Consider the following 20,077-nt stretch of genomic DNA (forward strand, 5'->3'; position numbering starts at 1 on the left):
TATTAAAAAATAGTAAACAAAAAAGCCGCCGTTTTGAGTAAGATGTCTGCATATTTTGCTTTTTTTTTTTTTGTTTTTGTTTTTTTTATTTCCCTTTTCGATGGTTTAGCGTTTAGGGCCCTTCACTTGACTCACTCTTTCCATGGTAACTATACACAATGCTGGCGATGGTACGAGTTGGCGGTAAGTGAAACAAAAGCGCTGGAGAAGAAGCTTGTATTTTTAATTTTTTTCTTAAAGTTACAAAAACAAAATTAAATAAGAAAGAAAAAAAAATCCATCTGCCATCTCACATTAACACTACAAAATGTGATTTGACTTGTTGTCCCCACCCACCTCCTTTCCCTTTTCCCCTCTTTTATTTTCAATGCTGTTGAGTAATGCCGCCTGGACTTTGGATGTACGTATCGTTTTGTAGCAGTCTGAGCTGTTTGATTACTGACTTCATGGTGATTTCCCCTTGCACATCTTACTCAGAGTTACTGAACTCCAGTTTGGCTGGTTTTTATTAATGCACCCATCCCCTCCTCTTTCTCTCCTGCCCCTTCTTTCTCTTGCTCTGTCTTTCCCAGACCTGTTTGTAGCTGTGATTGTTTGTTCTCTCTTTCTCTCTCTATGCCCCCCCCCCTCCCCAGTTTATTTCTTTACTCAGTTAAATGCAGCTGTTGGACTCTCTTTGCTGACTGGTGGTTTCTGATTGGTTCTGGCAATTTTTCCTTTAAGTGCTTGTGTTGCACTTTGCTGTAGCAGCTGATTTCAGGCACTCGCTCCATCTTAATGATTGTCTGTGAAACCCTCTCTTCTCCCTCTTCTCCTCCCCTCCCCCCCAATCAATTGGTTTTTTTTTCCCCTTTCTTTTATCAGTGTGTGTTTAACTGCATGCTCTCAGTCTCATCATTGTTGTTTCCCATTCTTTCTTTTTTAAATGTGTAATGTTTATATTGTTTTTGGGCCAAAACTAGAGTAAATGTGGTTCCAGGCTCCCCTCGCCTGCACAGGCTCACCATTCCATAAATCCCAAAGGATATGACGAGACTCTTTTTTGGTTTACTTCTCCTTAAGACTGGCTTCTTTCATTCCTCTGGCCTCTCAGTTCCATTCTGGCCTGAGATTTTGACAGATCATTGATTCCTGCTAAGAAGCTTCACCCTCCTTGCAAGAACTCCGAGGCTGTGTCTGACACAGGGCTGCAGTAACTTGGCTTTCAAACCCCATCCATCCTTCCTTTATCAGCACCACCTCTGCTGTAACACCCACTTGCTGTAGCACTCAGAATGCTTGGAACTATACGGAGCTCTGTAATGAGGGTGGAGGGTACAATGAAACCAGGAGACCCATCTACACCTCTGCATTTTATTTTAAGAGATTTTTGTGAGAATTTTAAAATCCGAGATAAACAAATCAGTAACCCAAGGGCATCTTGAAACTGGGTTGAAGGCCAATGTCTCATAGGATTCCAAAAGTCTCTCTTGGCCTAGCGAGATTAAATCCAAGACAACTGGAACCAGATTACTTTTATTCTTGAAGACCTATTTGTCTGTGACATTTGTGGTCTATGACATTTTAATGGTGGTCTTCTAAAAGGAGCTAGTTTATTCACCACCTGCTTTGTTTGTCCTCTGCCTCAGCTGCAGAGATCACCATCCCTACCACTCCAGTGGGCCTCGGACAAGCTTTTTGCCATCCAGTTGGTGAGCTGCAGATATCCAGTGTGGTCTAATGGTGGCAGGATGTCTGAGAATCCCAACTTTACTCTCGTTGGCCTTTTGTTTAAATGCATAAAGTGCCACAGTTAGCTGTAATGTTTACAATTAAATGGCAACTTCTAATAGTAATTTAAATATCTTGCATTTGTATAAAAGTAGCTGTTTGATTTCTTTGCTCTAAGATGTATAGAGTATGTGATATTGGAGAGGTTGTTATCATTTTCCCTAACGTCTTGTGCTTCCTTCCCTCTCCTCCCCCGCCCCTTTCTTACTTTTAGGTGAATAATGCCACAGCGCGAGTGATGACCAATAAGAAGATGGTCACGCCATATGCAAATGGTAAGAGAGAATGTTTGCGCTAATCTGAAACGGAAAGTTTTCAGGGGTGGTGACAAACTCTACAGCCTCAAATTGAAGACCTTAGTACAAGGTCTCGTTGTTCCTTGACTACAGTGGGATCTCGGGCTGCTCAGCGCCTTTGAAGCTCAGGCTACTTATTTAGGTGCTTAATTGTGGATTTAGGAGCCCAACTTTAGGAACTCATTTAAAAAAAATCTTGGCCTTATTTTTAGCTGTAACTATAACTCTCTCCTTGCAGCCAGGAAAGCTGGGGCACCAAACAGTTTGTCTCTCACAGAACTTGCCTATTGTCAACAGTTTTCCAAGGAACATGAATAAGGAATGACTTAGTTGTTTTGTGCAGTGAAGAACTCTGTCTTGATTCGAAGTCTTGGGTCTGTTGTCTACCAGTCTGTCTGCAGCAACTCTATGTAGCATAGAAACAGCAATACACTTATTAAACAGTGCACGTTACGTGAAGAGGCTTTCCCTTATGAGAACTGAGCACCATTATACAGGATGCTGTATATTTTAAATCTCACCCCCCAGTGAAATGAAACGTGGAGTTTACGAAGTTGTCCTGGGACAGACTGAGGTACACAAAGTTGTCCTGAGACATAGTCAATGGTCCCCAGTTGCATTGAAAAGTTTCCCAAACAGCTTCTGTGCAGTAGCAAGTTAAGCGTACAGTAGATCGTGAGAGAGCATGGATTGGTGGTTAAAACAGAAGATTGGAAATCAGAAGATCTGGCTCCTATTCTTGCCTCATCTACAGATTTACTATGTACCCTTGGGCAAGTCACTTAATTTGCGTGTGCCAGTTTCCCAAGTGTGGTGAGGCTTAATGAATGTTTGTAAAGAGCTTTGACATCCTGTGGTGGGAAGTCACTATGGAAGTGCAAAGTGGTCGTGTTGTGTTACCCAGTGAATAGGGACAGAGAATGTATAGGGTTACATTGTAATGACTTGTAGACCAGGGTGACTGGCAGGAACATCCTTTTGGTTTGTCAACCCATAAAGTCTACATTCAAATAATGTAAAGGTGTATGGTATTTGGGAAGTTTGAGTGTACTAGTTAGTGCTTTTCACTGCCATGTGAGAGAAACTAGGTTTAGGAATTAAAATCCATGTCTGTCTATCCACGTTCTTATCTTAGCACCCATCATCTTAGTCTCTTGCTCACAAAGTTGGCAGTGCACAGGCAATACGCCCAGTGAGGCAAAGAGGGTGTGCATTACATCATTCAGTATTACCCCCCAGCATATTAAGTAGTGACATTGTTGCGCTGTGATCAAATCATACCAGAAAGATGATTTATAAGACCTCAAAGGTGAGGCTGAGTAGTTAAAGTGTAGTAAGTTTCATAGGACTCTGTGGAGGAAGGATATGTGATATTTATTCGTAAAACCTGCATGGTTACCAAGTAAACAGATGAGGCCTGCCCTGAAAAGTAAAGACTTTTTTGTAGAAATCAGACCCAAGTCTACCCTAATACCAGTTCTCTTCCCTTTTTGGTTAGAATGGGTGGAGACAAACAGGTTTTCCAGCTCTGCTCACTTGGGAAAAGTGCCTCAGTTCATATCCATTCTACAATGGCAGGTTTTTCACCAGGTTCATTATTTGCTAATTTAAGCGTTGCTCTCTTGTGTATTTGTGCTGATGATTTTCAATTCTTGCCCATTGTACAGATTATATTAAATGATTCTCTGGGAAAGATTGCATCTGGGGGATGCAATGTGGAGAAAGCAGCAAAATATAAATAAAATGGAGAAGAGAAAATGTGGAATGAACAAACTTGTTTGTTTGAAATACTTTTGTGCAACATATTGTGTGTGATTCAATTACCTGGGAAATCTCAACTCAATTGCCATGCGGTCTTTAGTGACACTCCAATAAGTATCATAGCCAGTGTATTTGAGACATAGGGGTGTAACCTGACTTGCCTGAGATCACAGATTGAGCCAGGGTTTAGACACAGTTAGAATCTACAAGATTCCCAATGAACATATAGAATAGTAAGAACTGACGGGAAGATTCACAGAGAGAATGAATCTTGTGGGCCAACTATGGGGATTGTAGTGAACATATGTATAAGGCAGTTGGCATTCTGCCCAGTTTTGTTTCTTATAGGTTACACCAGAGGTTACTATGCAGTGGATCATAGTCTATATCTGGACCCTGGCATTAGGAAAGATAGTCTGCCTCTATTCAAAAGCACAGGGACCTCGGTGGAAGCCATAGTGGGAGAAGTGCCTAAAGCTGAGTTTCACATGCAAAGCTCATTTTCCTCCCCCACCCTTTCCACTGTTTTTCCTGGTATGGACTTCAGCACTCATTGCCATCTTTGCTATTTCAGGTTGGAAATTGAGCCCTGTGGTTGGAGCAGTGTACGGCCCCGAGTTATACGCAGGTAGAACTTAAGTAGACACTTCCATTTCTGCCATTTAACTGCAGTGGTGTTTGTTTGTGTTCACAGTCTGCTGTTTCTTTATAACCTTTTGACGTTTTTTATTCTTTTTAAAACTAAATTAGCGTCCAGCTTTCAAGCAGATGTCTCGCTGGGCAATGACGCCGCAGTGCCCCTGTCAGGAAGGGGGGGTATTAACACTTACATTCCTTTAATCAGTAAGTAGCCCCAATTGGCCCCTGTATTGTTACTGTGCTTGAGTAAACAATGATCTGTTAGCCCTCTTCTCTCCAGCCTGTATGATATATACTTGAAAGGATGGGTCTTGTTGGGGACAGATTTGCCACCAACCAGAGCCCCCAGGCATGGTACCGGCCATGACCTTTCCATCTTGCAGTGTGTTTCCATGCTTGCTTTTGACTGGGGCTTCTGAAATGATAAGGAAGGTGCAGAGCAGGAGGGAGGGGAGTGTGAAGAGAGTGCCACTGCTTGTACTTCAAAACCAAAGAAACCAAACAGACAAATCCCCAAAGTACATATTATACAAGCTGCTAAACTGCGAGTCCACTGCAAGCCCCCTAGTGGCATGTGCCTGGAAGCACCTTGGGTTGAATTCGTGCCTTGCGACTGGCTCCTTCTGGGTATCTGTTATTGCATTGTGTTTGCAGCTGTCTCTGAGGTTTTGACCTAATTTGCCCTGAGCCAGTTTACTCCAGCATGAAGTGTAATAAAACAGGGCCCAATACACATGGAACCGGTTACTGGTCACATTTGCCAGAAGACGATGGGCTCTTGGTAAACTGGCACTTAATGGGGAATTTCTGCTGCCTTACATGGGGGTTATCCTGTCTTTCTGGCTTTAAATTGAACATGGGGAGGGAGGGGATGGCAAAGGGGAAGGGAAGAGGACAATTGACTGATTTAAGGGGCTCATGCTGAATTGTTTCAAAGAAACCAAACAGAAAAATCCCCAAAGTACATATTATACAATTTGGAAGAGTCGCCTGCTATATTGGTAGCAACTCTTTGTGCTTCTCGGACTCTTTCTAACCAGACTGCATGGCAGTGTCAAAATGGGGGCAGAGGGAAATTGTACCACGTTTGCAATGAACAAGGCATGACACAGCATTAACCCCTTGCATGCCAGGCCTCTCTGCAGCCCCTCTCTCCCTCTAGTGATGTAGCGGGAGGTACACTCTTTCTATGGGGCTGTAAGCATGCCCCTTTGCCGGACAGACGCGGAACATCCCATAGCTCTGGAGCCTATTGTATTATTTTGTTCAAAACAGATAGTTTTGAATTGGGCAGGAGTTCTGATCTCTCTCATCTTTCTCCTTATCTGTCTTTACAGTTCCAGGCTTCCCCTACCCAACTGCAGCCACCACAGCAGCTGCATTCCGGGGAGCACACCTGAGGGGTCGAGGACGAACAGTATACGGTGCAGTCCGGGCAGTACCCCCCACGGCCATCCCTGCCTACCCAGGGTAAGCACTGGATACCAAAACAGTGTGCTCTACGCCATGTTGAGAGGTAGCTGATTGGCCAAGGATAAAAATCAGAGCTCTGTTGGATGGTGAGAGTCAGGATGCACCAACTTCAGAGTTCTCTGCACCCAATGACACCGAAAAAAGACAAATCTAAAATCTTTTGGGTTAGATACTTTACATTTCATTTCAGTATCCTGACACTCCAGTAACTAAAGGCAACTGCCTAAGGTACCAGCAGGTTCCTTCTCATATGCATTAGTAGTTTGTCCATGTGGAATTCATCTAGCATTGACACTATGAAAAAGGACAAAGGAAGGGTCTCAAGTCTGTGGAGTGAGGCAGGTTCTGTTCTCTTCACTCCTTTGTATTTTGTTATCCAGGAGTGGGGAGTATTATCAGTTACCTTCATGCCTCACCATTTGGGAGTAGGGCACAGGAGAGCTAGTTACCCACAATGGATTTGCTTTCTTTGTTGGAGACAGTTTAAAAAGGTTTAAAACAAAGATCAGTCAAGTCCATTTAAATTAAGGTGGGGGAGAAGAGGGAGTATAGGGAAAATGAAACGGCAACATACTTCGAATAATAAGAATGATATGAAGTACTGATGGACGTGTGATCTAGCATCCTTCACCATCTGATTTTCATTAGTCATGCAGTGGAATGAATTCCGTAGCAACAAACTATTCTGTTGTTTGAAATGTGTAAATTGCTGGATTTATTTGGGTTCTTTGAATCTGAGGATGCTTCATTCACATTGCTTACCCCTTTAGCCTGTTTTCCCGGTTCTCAAAGCAACATCCTGACATTTTCACAGAGGGAATCTGAGTGAGATAGAATCCTCCCAAAGAGCAAGAAATTTGGACACTAACTCCCATTTCTCCTCATTAAGCCAACTATGGAGAGGGAGAGCATAGACTAGAAGTCTCCTAATACCACAGTACATTTGGACTTTGCCCTCGGATGTACTGATGAGCTTGGGAGACCTTGTGTAATAGATTAAGATGAGGGTTACTGTGCCCTTTCTTTGTAGAGTCCAGTCTGGCATTTAAAATAGAGCTCAATGAAGCAAGTTGGAGCAGCCAGACATCCATCTAACCTACAGCAAGAACTTGTAGCAATAATTTGAACTGCTTTGCATCTTACATTAGGCAAATAAATATTTTGGACTTAGTACATCCAGTGACCCGGGGTGGGGAAACTGTTGCCTGAACACATGGGGATTCACAAGGTGTTCTTTTTGCTGAGTTTTCAGATGATCATCCCTCTTACACAGATCCGTCTCTTTCCACTGCCGTTACAAGTTTATATCCTATATTCTCTAATCCTGGCCTCTGACCTACAGCCTCTGTCCATCTTTGTTACTGTAATAATGACCCAGTCCTGTTTTATCAGGAAATGCTCCAGAGTGAAGCACACAAGCAAAACTGAGCTAAGTGCTACCATCTAGAAGGACTTTTTTATCCTGTTGTAGGAAGGACTTTTATTCTTTATCCCTGATAGTAACGGCTAGAGCATTCCTAGCAAGAGGCTGTCATCAGTGGTACACTGGGAGAACACTCCTTATAGCCTTTCTGCACTTATGATTGATTGGTTAAATCCAACCCCATCTTTGTATAAAGGAGTTATTTACATTTGGAATACAGGCCATGCACCAGTGACCATCCCTTCTAAATGTCTCATGACTGTATTTACTTGCAATTCATTCAGTATGTCTGACGCCACAGATTGATCTCATATGTCTTCATGTTCAGTGAACTGTCCAGCAAACAATTGGAAGACAGCAGTGAACAAGCTGCACTCACAAATGATCCTGAATTGTGCTAGACACAAACATGAGCTTTTAATTAATACATTTGTTGTTGTCATAGACTGTGTCTCCAACATTGCATGTCTTACAGAGGAAGGTGGTTCCTCATTGTAGAGTTATAAACTGCTCCACACATTTTAGTTATAAAAAAACAGTAGGAGAGAAACAGTATTACAACTGAAGTTACATCAGGCCACTTTTGACCTTGAATGCTTAGTGTCATGCATACATTCCTGGCACCAAATCATGCATCAGTTACTTCCCCCTACCCTTTTAATGGAAAGATGAGACCATGAAATCAAGAACCAAGCCTTGAGTGACTAAAATAAAGTGGATGCTTAGGAAGAAGACGTTCAATAAAACTGAAAGGTGGAAAATTCAAAGCTGATAGTAGAAAATACTTAAAAAAAAAAAAAACAAAAAAAACAATTATTTTGTGGAAATAATTGCCACAAGATAATCATTGAGGCTTAGAGTTTAGCAGGATTCAAAAAGGTAAGACATTTAGACGGATAACAAGAATAGGGATTGCCAGACTGGATCACGCTCAAGGTCCATTTAGCCCAGTATCCCGTCTCTGATAGTAGTCAGATCCAGATGCTTCAGAGGAAGGGGCAAGAAACTTCCTAATCCCTAGTAATTACAGATTTGGTTTAAGACCTGAAGCATGAGGTTTAATAAAATATGCATGAATGTGCATTTTAATACTGCTAATTGCAAGATCATACATGTAGGGACTAAAAACATAGGTTACACATACAGCCCCCCATCCTATATCTTGGAAGGCTGTGAACTAGAAAAACCTTTAGGGGTCAAGGTCAGAAGTGAAAGTAAGCCGGTCCGGTCCGGCGTACTGTCAAGTGTCGGTACGCCATGCCGGACTGGACCGGCTTCCCCAGGCTGTCGATTTAAAGGGCCTGGGGCTCCCGGCAGCAGCTGGAGCCCCAGGCCCTTTAAATTGCCACCAGAGCCCCTGGGTGGCGGAGCTGGCTCAGGCGGCGAGTTAAAGGGCCCTTTAAATCACCGCTGGAGCCCCCGGATGCCACTGCTACCCCGGGGGCTCCGGCAGTGGGGCTCAGGCGGAGATTTAAAGGGCGTGGGCCTCCAGCTGCTGCGGGGAGCCCCGGGCCCTTTAAATTGCCAGTGGAGCCCCGTTGCCAGATCCCCAGGGTAGCGGCAGTGGACCAGGGCTCCGGTGGTGATTTAAAGGGCTAGGGGCTCCCAGCTGCCACTACCGCAGCAGAGCCCTGGGGTAGCAGTGGCAGCCGGGAGCCCCCGGGGCTCCGTCGGCAATTTAAAGGGCCCGCGGCTCCGCTGTGGCCAGGAGCCCCTGGCCCTTTAAATCACCACCGGAGCCCTGGGCTGCTGCCGTTACTCCAGGAGCTCGGGCAGCGATTTAAAGGGCCCGGGGCTCCGGCTACTGTGGGGAGCCCCGGGCCCTTTAAATCATCGCCAGGGCTCCCAGCCGCCGCTACCGCAGCAGAGCCCTGGAGTAGCAGCGGCAGCCCCAGGCCCTTTAAATCACCCTCTAGCCCCGGGGCTCCCAGCTGCCTGGGATTTAAAGGCCATACCTCTTCTTGTTGAGTCCCCGCCCCCTGCTCAGAACTCCGGAGTACCGGTAAGTCCTTTAAGTTACTTTCATCCCTGGTCATGGTGGATAACCAGCTGAACATGAACTCACTGTATAATGTGGGGACTAAGAGAGCAAATGGAATCCTTGAGTGTACAAGCAGGAGAATATTGAGTAGTAGTAGGGAGGTGATATTACCTTTGTATAAAATGGTAGTAAGACCATTATTGGTATACCGTGTCCCTGTCTAGTGGCCGTGCTTTTAAAAGAAAGTTGGGAAATTAGAGAAGGCCCAGAAAAGAGCTTCTACAAGAATTGATTCAAGGTCTGAAAAACATGTCTTACTAAAAAAACTCAAAACTAAAAAAGCTCAATCTGTTTAGGTTAACAGAAAGAAGGTTAAGAAGTGATTTGATCACAGCCTATTAGAGAATGTACCTATGTGGAGAAAGAATTTATGATAGTACAGGGCTCTTTAATACAGCAGACAAAGGCATAACAAGATCCAGTATTTGGAAGCTGAAACTAGACAAATCTAAACTAGAAATAAGGCACTTTTTTATTTTATTATTTATTTATTTTTTTGGTAATATTACTTTTTTTTGGCAGTGCAGGTAATTAACCACTGGAATAATTTACCTCGGGATGTGATGGATTCTTCATCTTCTTCTGTGCTGGGCCCTATGTGTATTCCACATGTGGGTACACATGTGCACCATGCAGCTGAATCTGGAAGTTTTTCCAAGCAGTGTCCGTTGACCTGCACATGCGTAGTATCTTCCCTTGTGCTGCCGACTGAGGATATAAGGGGTGGTGCAGGTCAAAGTGGAAGTCTTTCTAAAAGTTATAGGCTTGAAGCAGAAACCACTTGGTGAAATTCTAAGGTCTGCGTAATGCAGGAGGTCAGAGTAGATAAACATTGTGGTCCATCTGGCCTTAAAATAATATATAAGTATCCCTTCAAAAATTTGTTTGCAATAACGAATGAATAAATCTGGATATTCTTGCTATCCATATAAATGTCCAGTCCCTTTTCAAATCTTGCTAAGTTTTTAGCCTCAGTAACCAGAGTTGTTCTAGTAAATGCTAAGAGGGAAGGAAAAAATACCAAGAGTTTTGGAAGGGATTTAAACCCTCAAATTTCAGGGTATAAGCCAATCTCAATTTATTAGGGGTTACAGAGGAGAACTTTCTCTAGTGACAAGTTATCCCACAACATGGATTCTTGTACCTTTTTCTGAAGCAGCCAGTGCTGGCAACTGTCAGTGACAAGATCCTAGACTAGATGGACCATTGGTATAATCCAGTATGACAATTCCTATGAACTCCAAAATATTTTTACCAAAATGGTAACCTATTCATAAAACAATCACGTTCTCTGTCAAGTGTTTACCCTTCATGCAGGAGTAATAATAAAACACACTTGACGACAGAAAATCTAACAATTTAAGTCACGGCCCCAGAAGCCAAACTTTTGTGGTTTTAGAGTTTGGTTCCTACAAACACCCTATGGCTCACTTCTTCCTGCTGAGGTATATCATCTTTTCTCTTCATCTCCACATCTAGTGCACTTAGAGACCAGTGCAACTCTGTCCATGGGGAATAGATTGCACCTATCTTGGAGTAGACCATATTTTAGCAAAAGACTTTACTTGTAGCTAACGCTGCTCCATTATTTTTAATAATAGCTTACAGTCTGCTTGCAAGATATCCTGGCCTCTCTCTGTGTACTTTACAATAGATGGGTGTTTTAATCAGGGTGTCAGGATCTTGGCAGCATTTTACACTCCAGCTGATGCCACACAAAAAATTACAGCTAATGTTCCCTACCTCTTTCTAGCTTGTGGTAATGCTATTGGTAAGTTATACACATGCACCCATGGGTCTCAAAGGTGGTGGAGATAATGCTTTTTAAAGTGTGGGTGACTTAGAACTGAGCTGTCCAGAGGACAAAACAGGAGAAAGTTGTGTAATATGAAAGCATGTGTTTATAACGGGGGGAGGGGGGGGGAAGTGGTGGCCTGGAGTATACCCTTTTGTCCTTCCTTGTCCTTCCCCAATTTCCATCCCCAAAGCAAGCTACATTACAGCCTTACAGTGCCAAATATTCTGGTAAGAGTGGCTCTTTGGGAACCCCAGACCCTGACTTGACATTTTTGCAGCTTGAAGTTCTGAGAGAAACTAATAGTGATCAATAAAGCCAAAGAGAGCACCATCCCATCCAAGCCCTTCCAGTTGCTCCTCTCTGCTGTGGAATGTGTCGTTACTATCAGGGATAATCCCACTGCACCTTTCAATTCTTGAACCTTGGACCAATCACTTAACCTTTTTAGCTCATTATCTCTGCTTGTGAAAGCAATGCATTGTGGGTATTTTTGGTTTTTTCTTTTTAATTATATTTCTCCGTGTTTACTTTGATCAGAATTGATTGACTTGTTTTCCTGAGGTGTTGCATCGGTTCTTTAAGATGCTGAATAATAATACTTTGCATGCTTGTGTGATCAGCCAAATCTTATCGCATGTCTAATGTGCAGGGTAAAAACAGGTGATGTATGGATATCAGAAACAGTCATGCAGCCCTGTAAAACTCAACATACAGAATTATACATAGCTTTCTCCAATGTGCTTCTGACTTAGGTGGATTCTAGCCCTTGTGGGACTGCTTCTAAAGGGCTTCTTTAGTCCATGTGAAACCCACTCCATGAAGCCAGTTTTTCCATGTGTTTAGGGAGTAACTAAAGTAATTCCAGGATCATAACCAGAGTGGAGGCTCCTAAATTCATGTTTCTCTTCTTCAGGGCATCAGGTCTTTCTGAGTCTATTTTTATTATACAATATGAAGGCTGTTTCCCCCTGACCCTATGCATACTGTCCCGTCCCTCTCCCCCTCTTTCCCCCTCACCCCCCCCCCCCCCGCATGCCATGGAGGATGACATGGGGCCGCATGGGTACGTGCGCACACACATTCTCTTGCTGATTCGCTCCTGCCAGAAAGCCCAGGTTGTGGATTCATACATCACCTGCCTGTGTAAAACGCATGTGCATGCTGCCGTCCTCAATAACCGGAATGTGTTTTCTGTTCTTTTTGTTTTTGTTTTGTTTTTGTTTTTTGTTTTTGTGTGGATTTTCTGCAGTGTGGTTTACCAGGACGGATTTTACGGTGCTGACCTCTATGTAAGTACACACACCGGAGCCTTCTCATCCCCAACCTTCGACAAGCCAGCCTTTTTTTTGTTGTTGTTGTTGTTTGTTTATTTGGTTGGTTTGATTTGTTTTTGTTTTTTTAAATATCATTTTCTTTAATTTTCTTCTTCCTTGTGGATATATATATTATATATTTAAGAATGCAAGCATGCTTCTCTGTCACTGCGCTTGCCCCTGGGTGCAAGACCTAAGCCTATGGGTTTTCTGATCATTGCCAGGGTCAGTTTACTGGGTGTCCTCTCCCCACATGCACACTGCTACTAATCAACCTGAGAGATGATTAGCAAATTAAAATTTCTCTCAATACTTCTCTCATTTGCATAATTTGGATATAAAAATAACAGGACTGGTTTAGCCTCAGACGTTCCCTTTCCCTCTCCCCTCCCCCTTCTTCTCCCCTCTTGGGGCCCTTTCAGGCTTGATTTGTGCACCATGCACTAAGCTAAGTGAGCTCTGTGTTTACAAAAGCTCGTGTACCATTGGGATGTGGATGTCACTCCTCTGGAGAAGACATGGGGCTGATTAAAAATGGAGTCTGAGATACTGGAGTGAAGGTTGGCATCTCATTTTGCTAGTTGAAATAGTACCTAACTAGAATAAGGGTTCTCTTTCTTCTCCCGAGGGGAGTTGTAGAGCACGTATATGTGAGGATGTTTAGATGGAAGAGTCAGCAGCCTCCTGCATCCTGGTAAATTTTTCAAGGACCAAAAAAGACTTTGCCCAATCATGTGACTTCACCAGCATATCTGTATCCAGAATTCCTAGTGCACTGATGTTTGAACTGATTGAGGGTGGTGTTCCTAGAACATAGCGTTGGGCGGGGGTTCTGATTGGTAGGTGAGGAGAGCAGTTTTCCTTTGGATGGAAAGTTTCATTATAACAATCACACTATAGGAATGTGCTCTCCAGACCAAAGAACTTTAAATTCACTGTCCCCACCCTCATCCTGCTCAAACTATCAGGCTCCAGCAAAGCTGTCCCTTAAATAGGTGGAGATGTATCTTTGGAGTTTCAAGAATTTTGTCTTGTTTGTGGGCATAGTGGCCAGAATAGCTGAACTTAGTTTCCATATTGCTTAGGAGATGGTGCCCCTAACATCCAAAGATATACATCTAGAGGTTGGTTCCTGGGTAATGGATAGGGTTGCCTTTGGGTTTCTCTGGTCTATATGGAGCTTCAGACCTTATAAAGACACTTTTCCCAACCCAACAGTTAGAAAACATTCTATCTAAACACAGAGGATCTTAGTGTTATGTATATACTTTGCCTGCCTGCAAGTAAACTCTCTCACACATGCTCTCACATGTACATGCCTGCACACACCCATGCACATGAATTTCCTGATTCACACACGTGCTCTTGCACATATGCTCACCTAGAAATTGACCTGCCTGGTCAAGTGTTCCATGATAATACTTCTTCAGGATGTAGGAGAGAGTTCTGTTTTTTCTCTGTCACTCCTAAAGCGTTACTCTAGTCTATATAGATCAGCGAGTTTGGGGCTGACCATGCAATGACTAAGCAGGTAAATGGGCAGCTATTCTGTGCTTGGTGGCTTCTCTTGCACAGTCTGGCACATTAAAGCCTTGTCGAGAGGGAAATGTTGACTGGGGTTATCACCTGATTCTTTTCAGAAAGTTCGTTCAGATCTTTAACTTGCACCTTTGATTCATAAAAGGGGCTCATTTAACATCTTAATACCTTGACAGTGACTTTAATAGTACAGAGAATACCCACACCCACCTCATGTTGCACTCCAGTTTCAGCATTTAATGTGTCTAAGCTCTAAAAAGGGACTAGAACCCTCAGATAAAACCATTTATTTGACATCTTGCTATAACAGTTCAGGTCCCACTAATGGGGAAAACAGGAATGCAATATAGGGCATCTCTGAAAATAGGTTGGCCAGGTACATCCCTTTACTTTTTATTGCTAGAGTTCTCAAGAGAGATACATCTCAGCCTGAACTTCTAAGTTACCCCACTTTCCACTGTGGATTGGCACAAATTGAATGGGTGCTGATGCCTCATATCCCACTGGATTGTATTCGTTTAGTTGCTATATGAGGGCTGTTCTAAGTTATAGGATGAAGGAACAGGGTTCTTCAGCCACTGATTGCTGATTTTGAGAAGAGGATTCCCTAGCTGTTGGGGTGATGGAAGTTAAGGTGAAGAGCCCTCACACCTGCTGAACTGGTAGGGGTGGCTGAGGAAAGCAAGGGGGAGAAGGACCTCCAGCTGGCAGGATGGGGTGAGTAGGGGGAGAAGAGGGTTGTTCCAGGCTTTGGCTGCTCTTCTTTCCCACACAGGTATCATACGCTTTGATTTGGTCTTCCTCTTCCTCCTCCCTCCTCTTCTTTTCTGGGGCAACCATCCTGCTAGCCACTTTCTTCTATTAAAAGGGCTGTTCCATCTCTTGTTGGACTCATTCCTGTCTGGCAAAATAACTGAATTTATAAAGTAACCTTCCCCAGGGTCGGTGTTGGGGGCTCCATTTTGGCCATGAGGAAAGATGATGCTTCTCCTACAAATGGGGTCAGTCTGGGACAACAAACCACCCATAAAGACCACTCCCATCTATGAAAAGCGTGCTTGCATCCACTGGAAAGAAAAGGCTGGTGAGCCCCTCTGTGGGCTGTGTTTGTATGATTGTTTCTTTCCACAGCTGTGTTTTTTGAACTGCTCTTCCTGTGTTCTGTTATAGAATAGTCTTACAGGAACCAATCATTAGCGCTAAAATACCTCAGGTAGGAGTGCCAGTGTGACCTGCCAACCAATCAGATTGTGGATTGCAGTGGAAAAAAACTGAATTATACTAACCATTCCAGCGCCACGTTAGAGATGGGAACAGAGGCTTTTTTTAGGACAGTGCAGACTTGTGAGCGTGTGATTAAAGGTCCTGCTACCTCTGGGCTGCACATGTTCAGGTTTTACACCAAGTGGCTTTTCATTCCAAAAATTAAGTGGAAGGGTTAACAAAGGTCATGCTTGTCCCATTACTATGTAGGTTCACCTGGTGCAGTGAATGCTGTTGTTCTGTCACTTCTTTCAGGTCACCCCTGCCGATCCAGAGTGCTTACCTGCCAGCTTTCTAATACAGACATCCTAGAAATCAATTCCAGCCCCTTCTGCTTTTTAACCTTCAGTTATAGGGGCATTGGGGAATGGAGAAAAGACGCGCTAGGCCTAGAAAACAAAGGGTTCCTAAAATTGGACTTGCAACCCCAAAATAGATAGGGTAGTGAGTATATAGACACACTCATCTGCATGGACTGTCCTTTTCTTCATGTTTCTGGAAATACCTCTAACACCAAGAGGTATGCAGGTGCTCAGGTTCAGTACTATGGAGCAACACGCTTCTCTGCTCGCTCTCTCTGTCCTCTGCCACTCCAGAGAAAGGGCACTTGCTAATATGCCTGAATAATAAGGCACTGAAAGAGGAGAGGGGAAGCTTGTTGCAAGATGTAATTGGATTTCCTTATGGTCTGTTTAGTTTATGATTACCCCATTTGGCTCTTATGTGTGGAAGAGAGTGAGTGTTTTTTGTGCTGAAGAGCGCAGTGTAGGCAACTTGAAAACACTTGCTATCTGCCTTTAGAATCTTCAGTGGACAGTTGAAATGTTGCTTCAGTCAGACAGCAGCTTCATACTTACATCAGTTGTCAAATAATTTTCAGGTACTTGCAGCAGCAAACTAATACTGAAAAAATCCACATTTTCATTTTGGCAAATTTTGGGGATGTTTTGACTTATCCTTCTGTTGCTGGGTCATGGCTGGTATCTGCTTACCTTGGTCCTCTGGCCCTCAGAAAAGTAGTTTGAGGTCAGGGGACGTCTGTCACACACCTAGGAAAATCCAATCAGATTGACAAATGAGGACAATGGAATCAGCCTGTAGGGCCCTCCATATAGCCACAAAAGAGGAGAGGTTCATTAAAGACAACTTCTCTCAGCACTTGAGACATACTGAGAGTAAAAGAACTCAAATGAAGCTAATCTGCACTTCGCCAAAGCAGTGCTTAGACTGTCCTCATCTGTCTTCACACATCTCCCTCAACCCAGCCAAAATAGTGTGTGCTCTAAAGACCCATACCTGCTGTAGAAGGGCCTTCTCTTTGCAATTGATTGCGCACTAAATACATACAGCCCTTCTCCTTGCCCCTCCTCCCTTCTTGAGGCAGAGCTTTGTTACTGCCTTGTTGGTAGGGAGGTGTCTGACATCGCATTCTCACAAGAAGTCCAGACCCATTCCTTTATTTTGACACACAGTTTGGAGGTATTAAAAAAAGCTAACTAGGTTGAGGGAGATTGCACAGCTGCCTTGGGTATTTAGGGACTATGCCATTGAAGGGTAGGGTCCCTCTGCAGCACTAGAGAAATATGGAGCAGTTATTCAGGAGCTGTCTTTTTCATTGGATGACATGAACATGCAAGTTCAGTGAAAATATCCTATAGTGACGCAATTTAAATACGCTACAATCCCTGATGAGAGTGGCATCAGAAATCATTGGGGGTACGCCCCTGTGAGTGGGTTAATGGATTAGCTTTTTACTTCAGGCAAAGTTGTGCGTGGGCAGGAATAGCAGGATGGAGACATTGTAGGTGCTTTGGACAAGCTGTGTGGGATCTGAAATGCATTGACGGAGCTATGTGTGGGTCATGGGTTTGGAAAAGCAGGGGTTGCTGCTGAGGAAGGAAACTCCCACAGAGCTTCCCCTTGCCTTTTACAAGTCCTAAAACTCACTAGAAATTATTAAGGAATGAAAAGGAGTGAGAAATGGGACCTTTTATTTTTCCCGTTTTGGTGTATTCGGACCTGCTTAGGTAAAGCTAGATATATCCAGATGTCTGAATCCCCAGAAGCGGTCCTTGCTCAGGAACGTATCATAGTGATGTTAGTCCCTGTTTTTTGTTTTATTTATTGTACACACATAGAATATGTAAACAGCTCCAGATCAAATAGGTCTGATTATGTGTGTATATACATGTATCCTTTAATTTTTTTTAATTAACAGTAGCTTCCATTTTGCATCAGTGCATGGTTAAGACCAGTACACATGTCAGCTGTTTCTTAACTTCATTTCTCCAATGAAATATTTCTCCTGTTTTTTGTTTGTTGTGCAGTCGGCTGAAGAAATGTTAACATCTCGCTCTAAATCTCTCAGTGGAGTCTCTGTTCCCTTCTCTGATATAACAGATGGGTTATTGCTTGTTATAATTATTAACATTGTGGTGTGGGCTAGGGCTAGGGTGGGAGATGTTTTTATTTTGGGGCGGGATGCGGGGATTGTTAAGGTTTGGAATGTTAACTCCAGTGGTGACTGACTGTTTCCGTAATAGCAGGTCGTTGTGGCTGCACGCTCTAGTAATTGAGGCTGTGTACTTCACCGAGCTTGTGGTAGAGCCTAGGACAAACCGCTGTCCCAAGAGAATGCTGGGATAGATAGAACTAGCCAATATGAGTCTGAACGTGGTGATTTTGCTGGTTGTTTTAGCTCCAGATGTCAGCATGCTTAGTTTTTAATTTGATTAATAGATGTTACGCCATTACCTTTCCCACACCTGATTCCAGTCCCTCTGTCCCTTTTCCCGTTATATGACATGTAAGTTAAAAGAGAATAAATGAAAACCTTTTTTGGTTTCAAACTGCATCTTGCTGTTATGTTCACAATAACCTCCACTCACATTAAACATGGCTGCTGATCTCCCATGTGGCTCGTAAATGTTCGGGAGAGTGAGAATCTGGGCACATTCTGATGCAGGCTGCCCTGCATGTAATACTAACTTGCGGAACTGGGTACATTTTGCATCTGTCTGAACATTAGACATACCAAGAATTCAGGAATCTCATAAACTAGGAGAGTACAGTGGTGATGTCCATTTGAAGTTTTGCTTGCATTTGCTGGGGAAAGTTAATATGGATAAACTGAGTGTACCTCGGGCACCCTCTCTCTTTTATGTTTGGGGATCAGCAATAAAGTATAAAAACCCAGCAAATTTAAGCGGCGGGACTAAAAAACAGCCAGCTAAGAGTGGGAGGGTAAAAGCAGTGACATCACACCATTTTAAAAAGATGATGTAATGTTTAATGGGTGAAGATTTGCAATATGCTGTATCTCATTAACAGGAAGATCCTAACTTACCCATCCACATTATATCTTCATCTCCTCCAGAGTAAGAAAGCATCTGCAAACTTGTCTTCCATTCAGCTCCCCATCCTTCATTCCAAGTAGCACCACTAAGGCAATGGAAACAAAATAAAAGCCATTGCCTCTTTTTAAAAAGAAAACTTTGAGACAAACTTCACAAGGAAAAGGATCATGTATTTTCCCTCAGATTGAATATGAGCTTGAGTTTTTGCTTTTGCCCTCCTCTGGACAAAAAATGTGTCGGCTAATGATGGCAAAGTTGTCATTAACCCTACGTAAGGCCAGTTTTTGGTCCTACTCAACTGCGTAAATGTTGAAAACTGTCTCTGGGGTTTTCTGGCTTTAGTAATGGCTCCCTGTGATTCAGAATCACATAGCACAAACTGGAGTCACTGGCCATATTGTCCCCATGGCCATATTGTCCCCATATGGTTAATAAAAGCCATGTTCAAAGTTATACAGTAAATCAAGCTCATTATCCTGGTTTCTGACAGTAGAAACCTCTTCAGATGGGCCTTTGTCTCCATTCTGAGCAGGAATATACCTTCAGTCCATAGGTTACCTTTAATTGCCCCATGAAAGATATAGAAAGCCACTTGCCTGACTACTCAGGTCTCTCTCAGCCCAGAGAAGGGGGAAAAGGAAGGAACTGCCTGTCTCTCTGCTTTTCAGGAATTCCACTCAGAGACCCACAAATCTACCTTTGGCTCAGGATTTAGGATGAATTTTGCCAATTCCCTGGGAGCTGTAACTAACTTTCTGAACAACCTCCTGTGATCTGTAGCATCCCAGCATCTTTTAAAAGGCTTCTATTTATTCTCAGAGCAACTATAGCATGGACAACAGCAACAACACAAGCTTCCCTGACGTAATGCCCAGAGGTCCCCAACATGCCTCAGCCTTACTTTGAGGGGCCAACCCAAAGTGGAAAAAGGCTAGTTAGGTCTCTCTAAACGTTTAATCCTTGCTGCCTCTGCCGAGAATGCCAGTTAGTTGCACCTGGTTCAGTTTCTGGGAGTTTCACTAACTGATCATTCTTTTGTGTATCTGAACCAGGTAATATCTAAACTTCTTGTCCCTCTCACAGCAAAGAAACACAAGCAGGAGTTTCCCTGGGTGATTTTCTTTCTAAAGTGCATATTGCTGGAAAAGAGAACACCTTGTTATGTTCCTTTGCCCGCAGCCCACACCTCTCTTCTTAGGCAGCTTCCCCCAACTCTGGCAAAGGGGCATATAGAGGTACAACAGCCAAATTTAGCTCTTTTCTGTCCTGGTTTTCCCCTCCTCAACACCAACTGTAACTTCCCACACGAATGATCATATGAGATTTCCTTCAGCCTATGCCTTTCACTAAACTGCCTACTGAGGGGTAGAACATGGAGGGGTTAGAGGGTGACTCTGTTGTGAAG

At 43.4% G+C, this 20,077-nt stretch overlaps 1 protein-coding gene across 20 annotated transcripts in view; it reads left to right on the top strand.

Moving 5' to 3' along the window:
- RBFOX2 (RNA binding fox-1 homolog 2) overlaps window positions 1-20,077 on the top strand; it is a 252,347-nt gene that overhangs the window by 221,596 nt on the left and 10,674 nt on the right. For 8 of the 20 annotated variants that reach the window (XM_054032366.1, XM_054032297.1, XM_054032340.1 and 5 more), the window contains 5 exons: window positions 1,985-2,045; window positions 4,402-4,455; window positions 4,578-4,670; window positions 5,804-5,936; window positions 15,224-15,266. In XM_054032366.1, the coding sequence (XP_053888341.1) occupies window positions 1,985-2,045; window positions 4,402-4,455; window positions 4,578-4,670; window positions 5,804-5,936; window positions 15,224-15,266 (384 nt within the window). Of the gene's footprint in view, window positions 1-1,984; window positions 2,046-4,401; window positions 4,456-4,577; window positions 4,671-5,803; window positions 5,937-12,450; window positions 12,491-15,223; window positions 15,267-20,077 lie in introns of all 20 variants that reach the window. The other 12 variants (XM_054032376.1, XM_054032307.1, XM_054032349.1 and 9 more) reach the window with 5 other exon arrangements.

The sequence above is a fragment of the Malaclemys terrapin genome, chromosome 1, assembly GCF_027887155.1.
Source record: "Malaclemys terrapin pileata isolate rMalTer1 chromosome 1, rMalTer1.hap1, whole genome shotgun sequence".
In the NCBI taxonomy this organism is placed as follows: domain Eukaryota; kingdom Metazoa; phylum Chordata; order Testudines; family Emydidae; genus Malaclemys; species Malaclemys terrapin.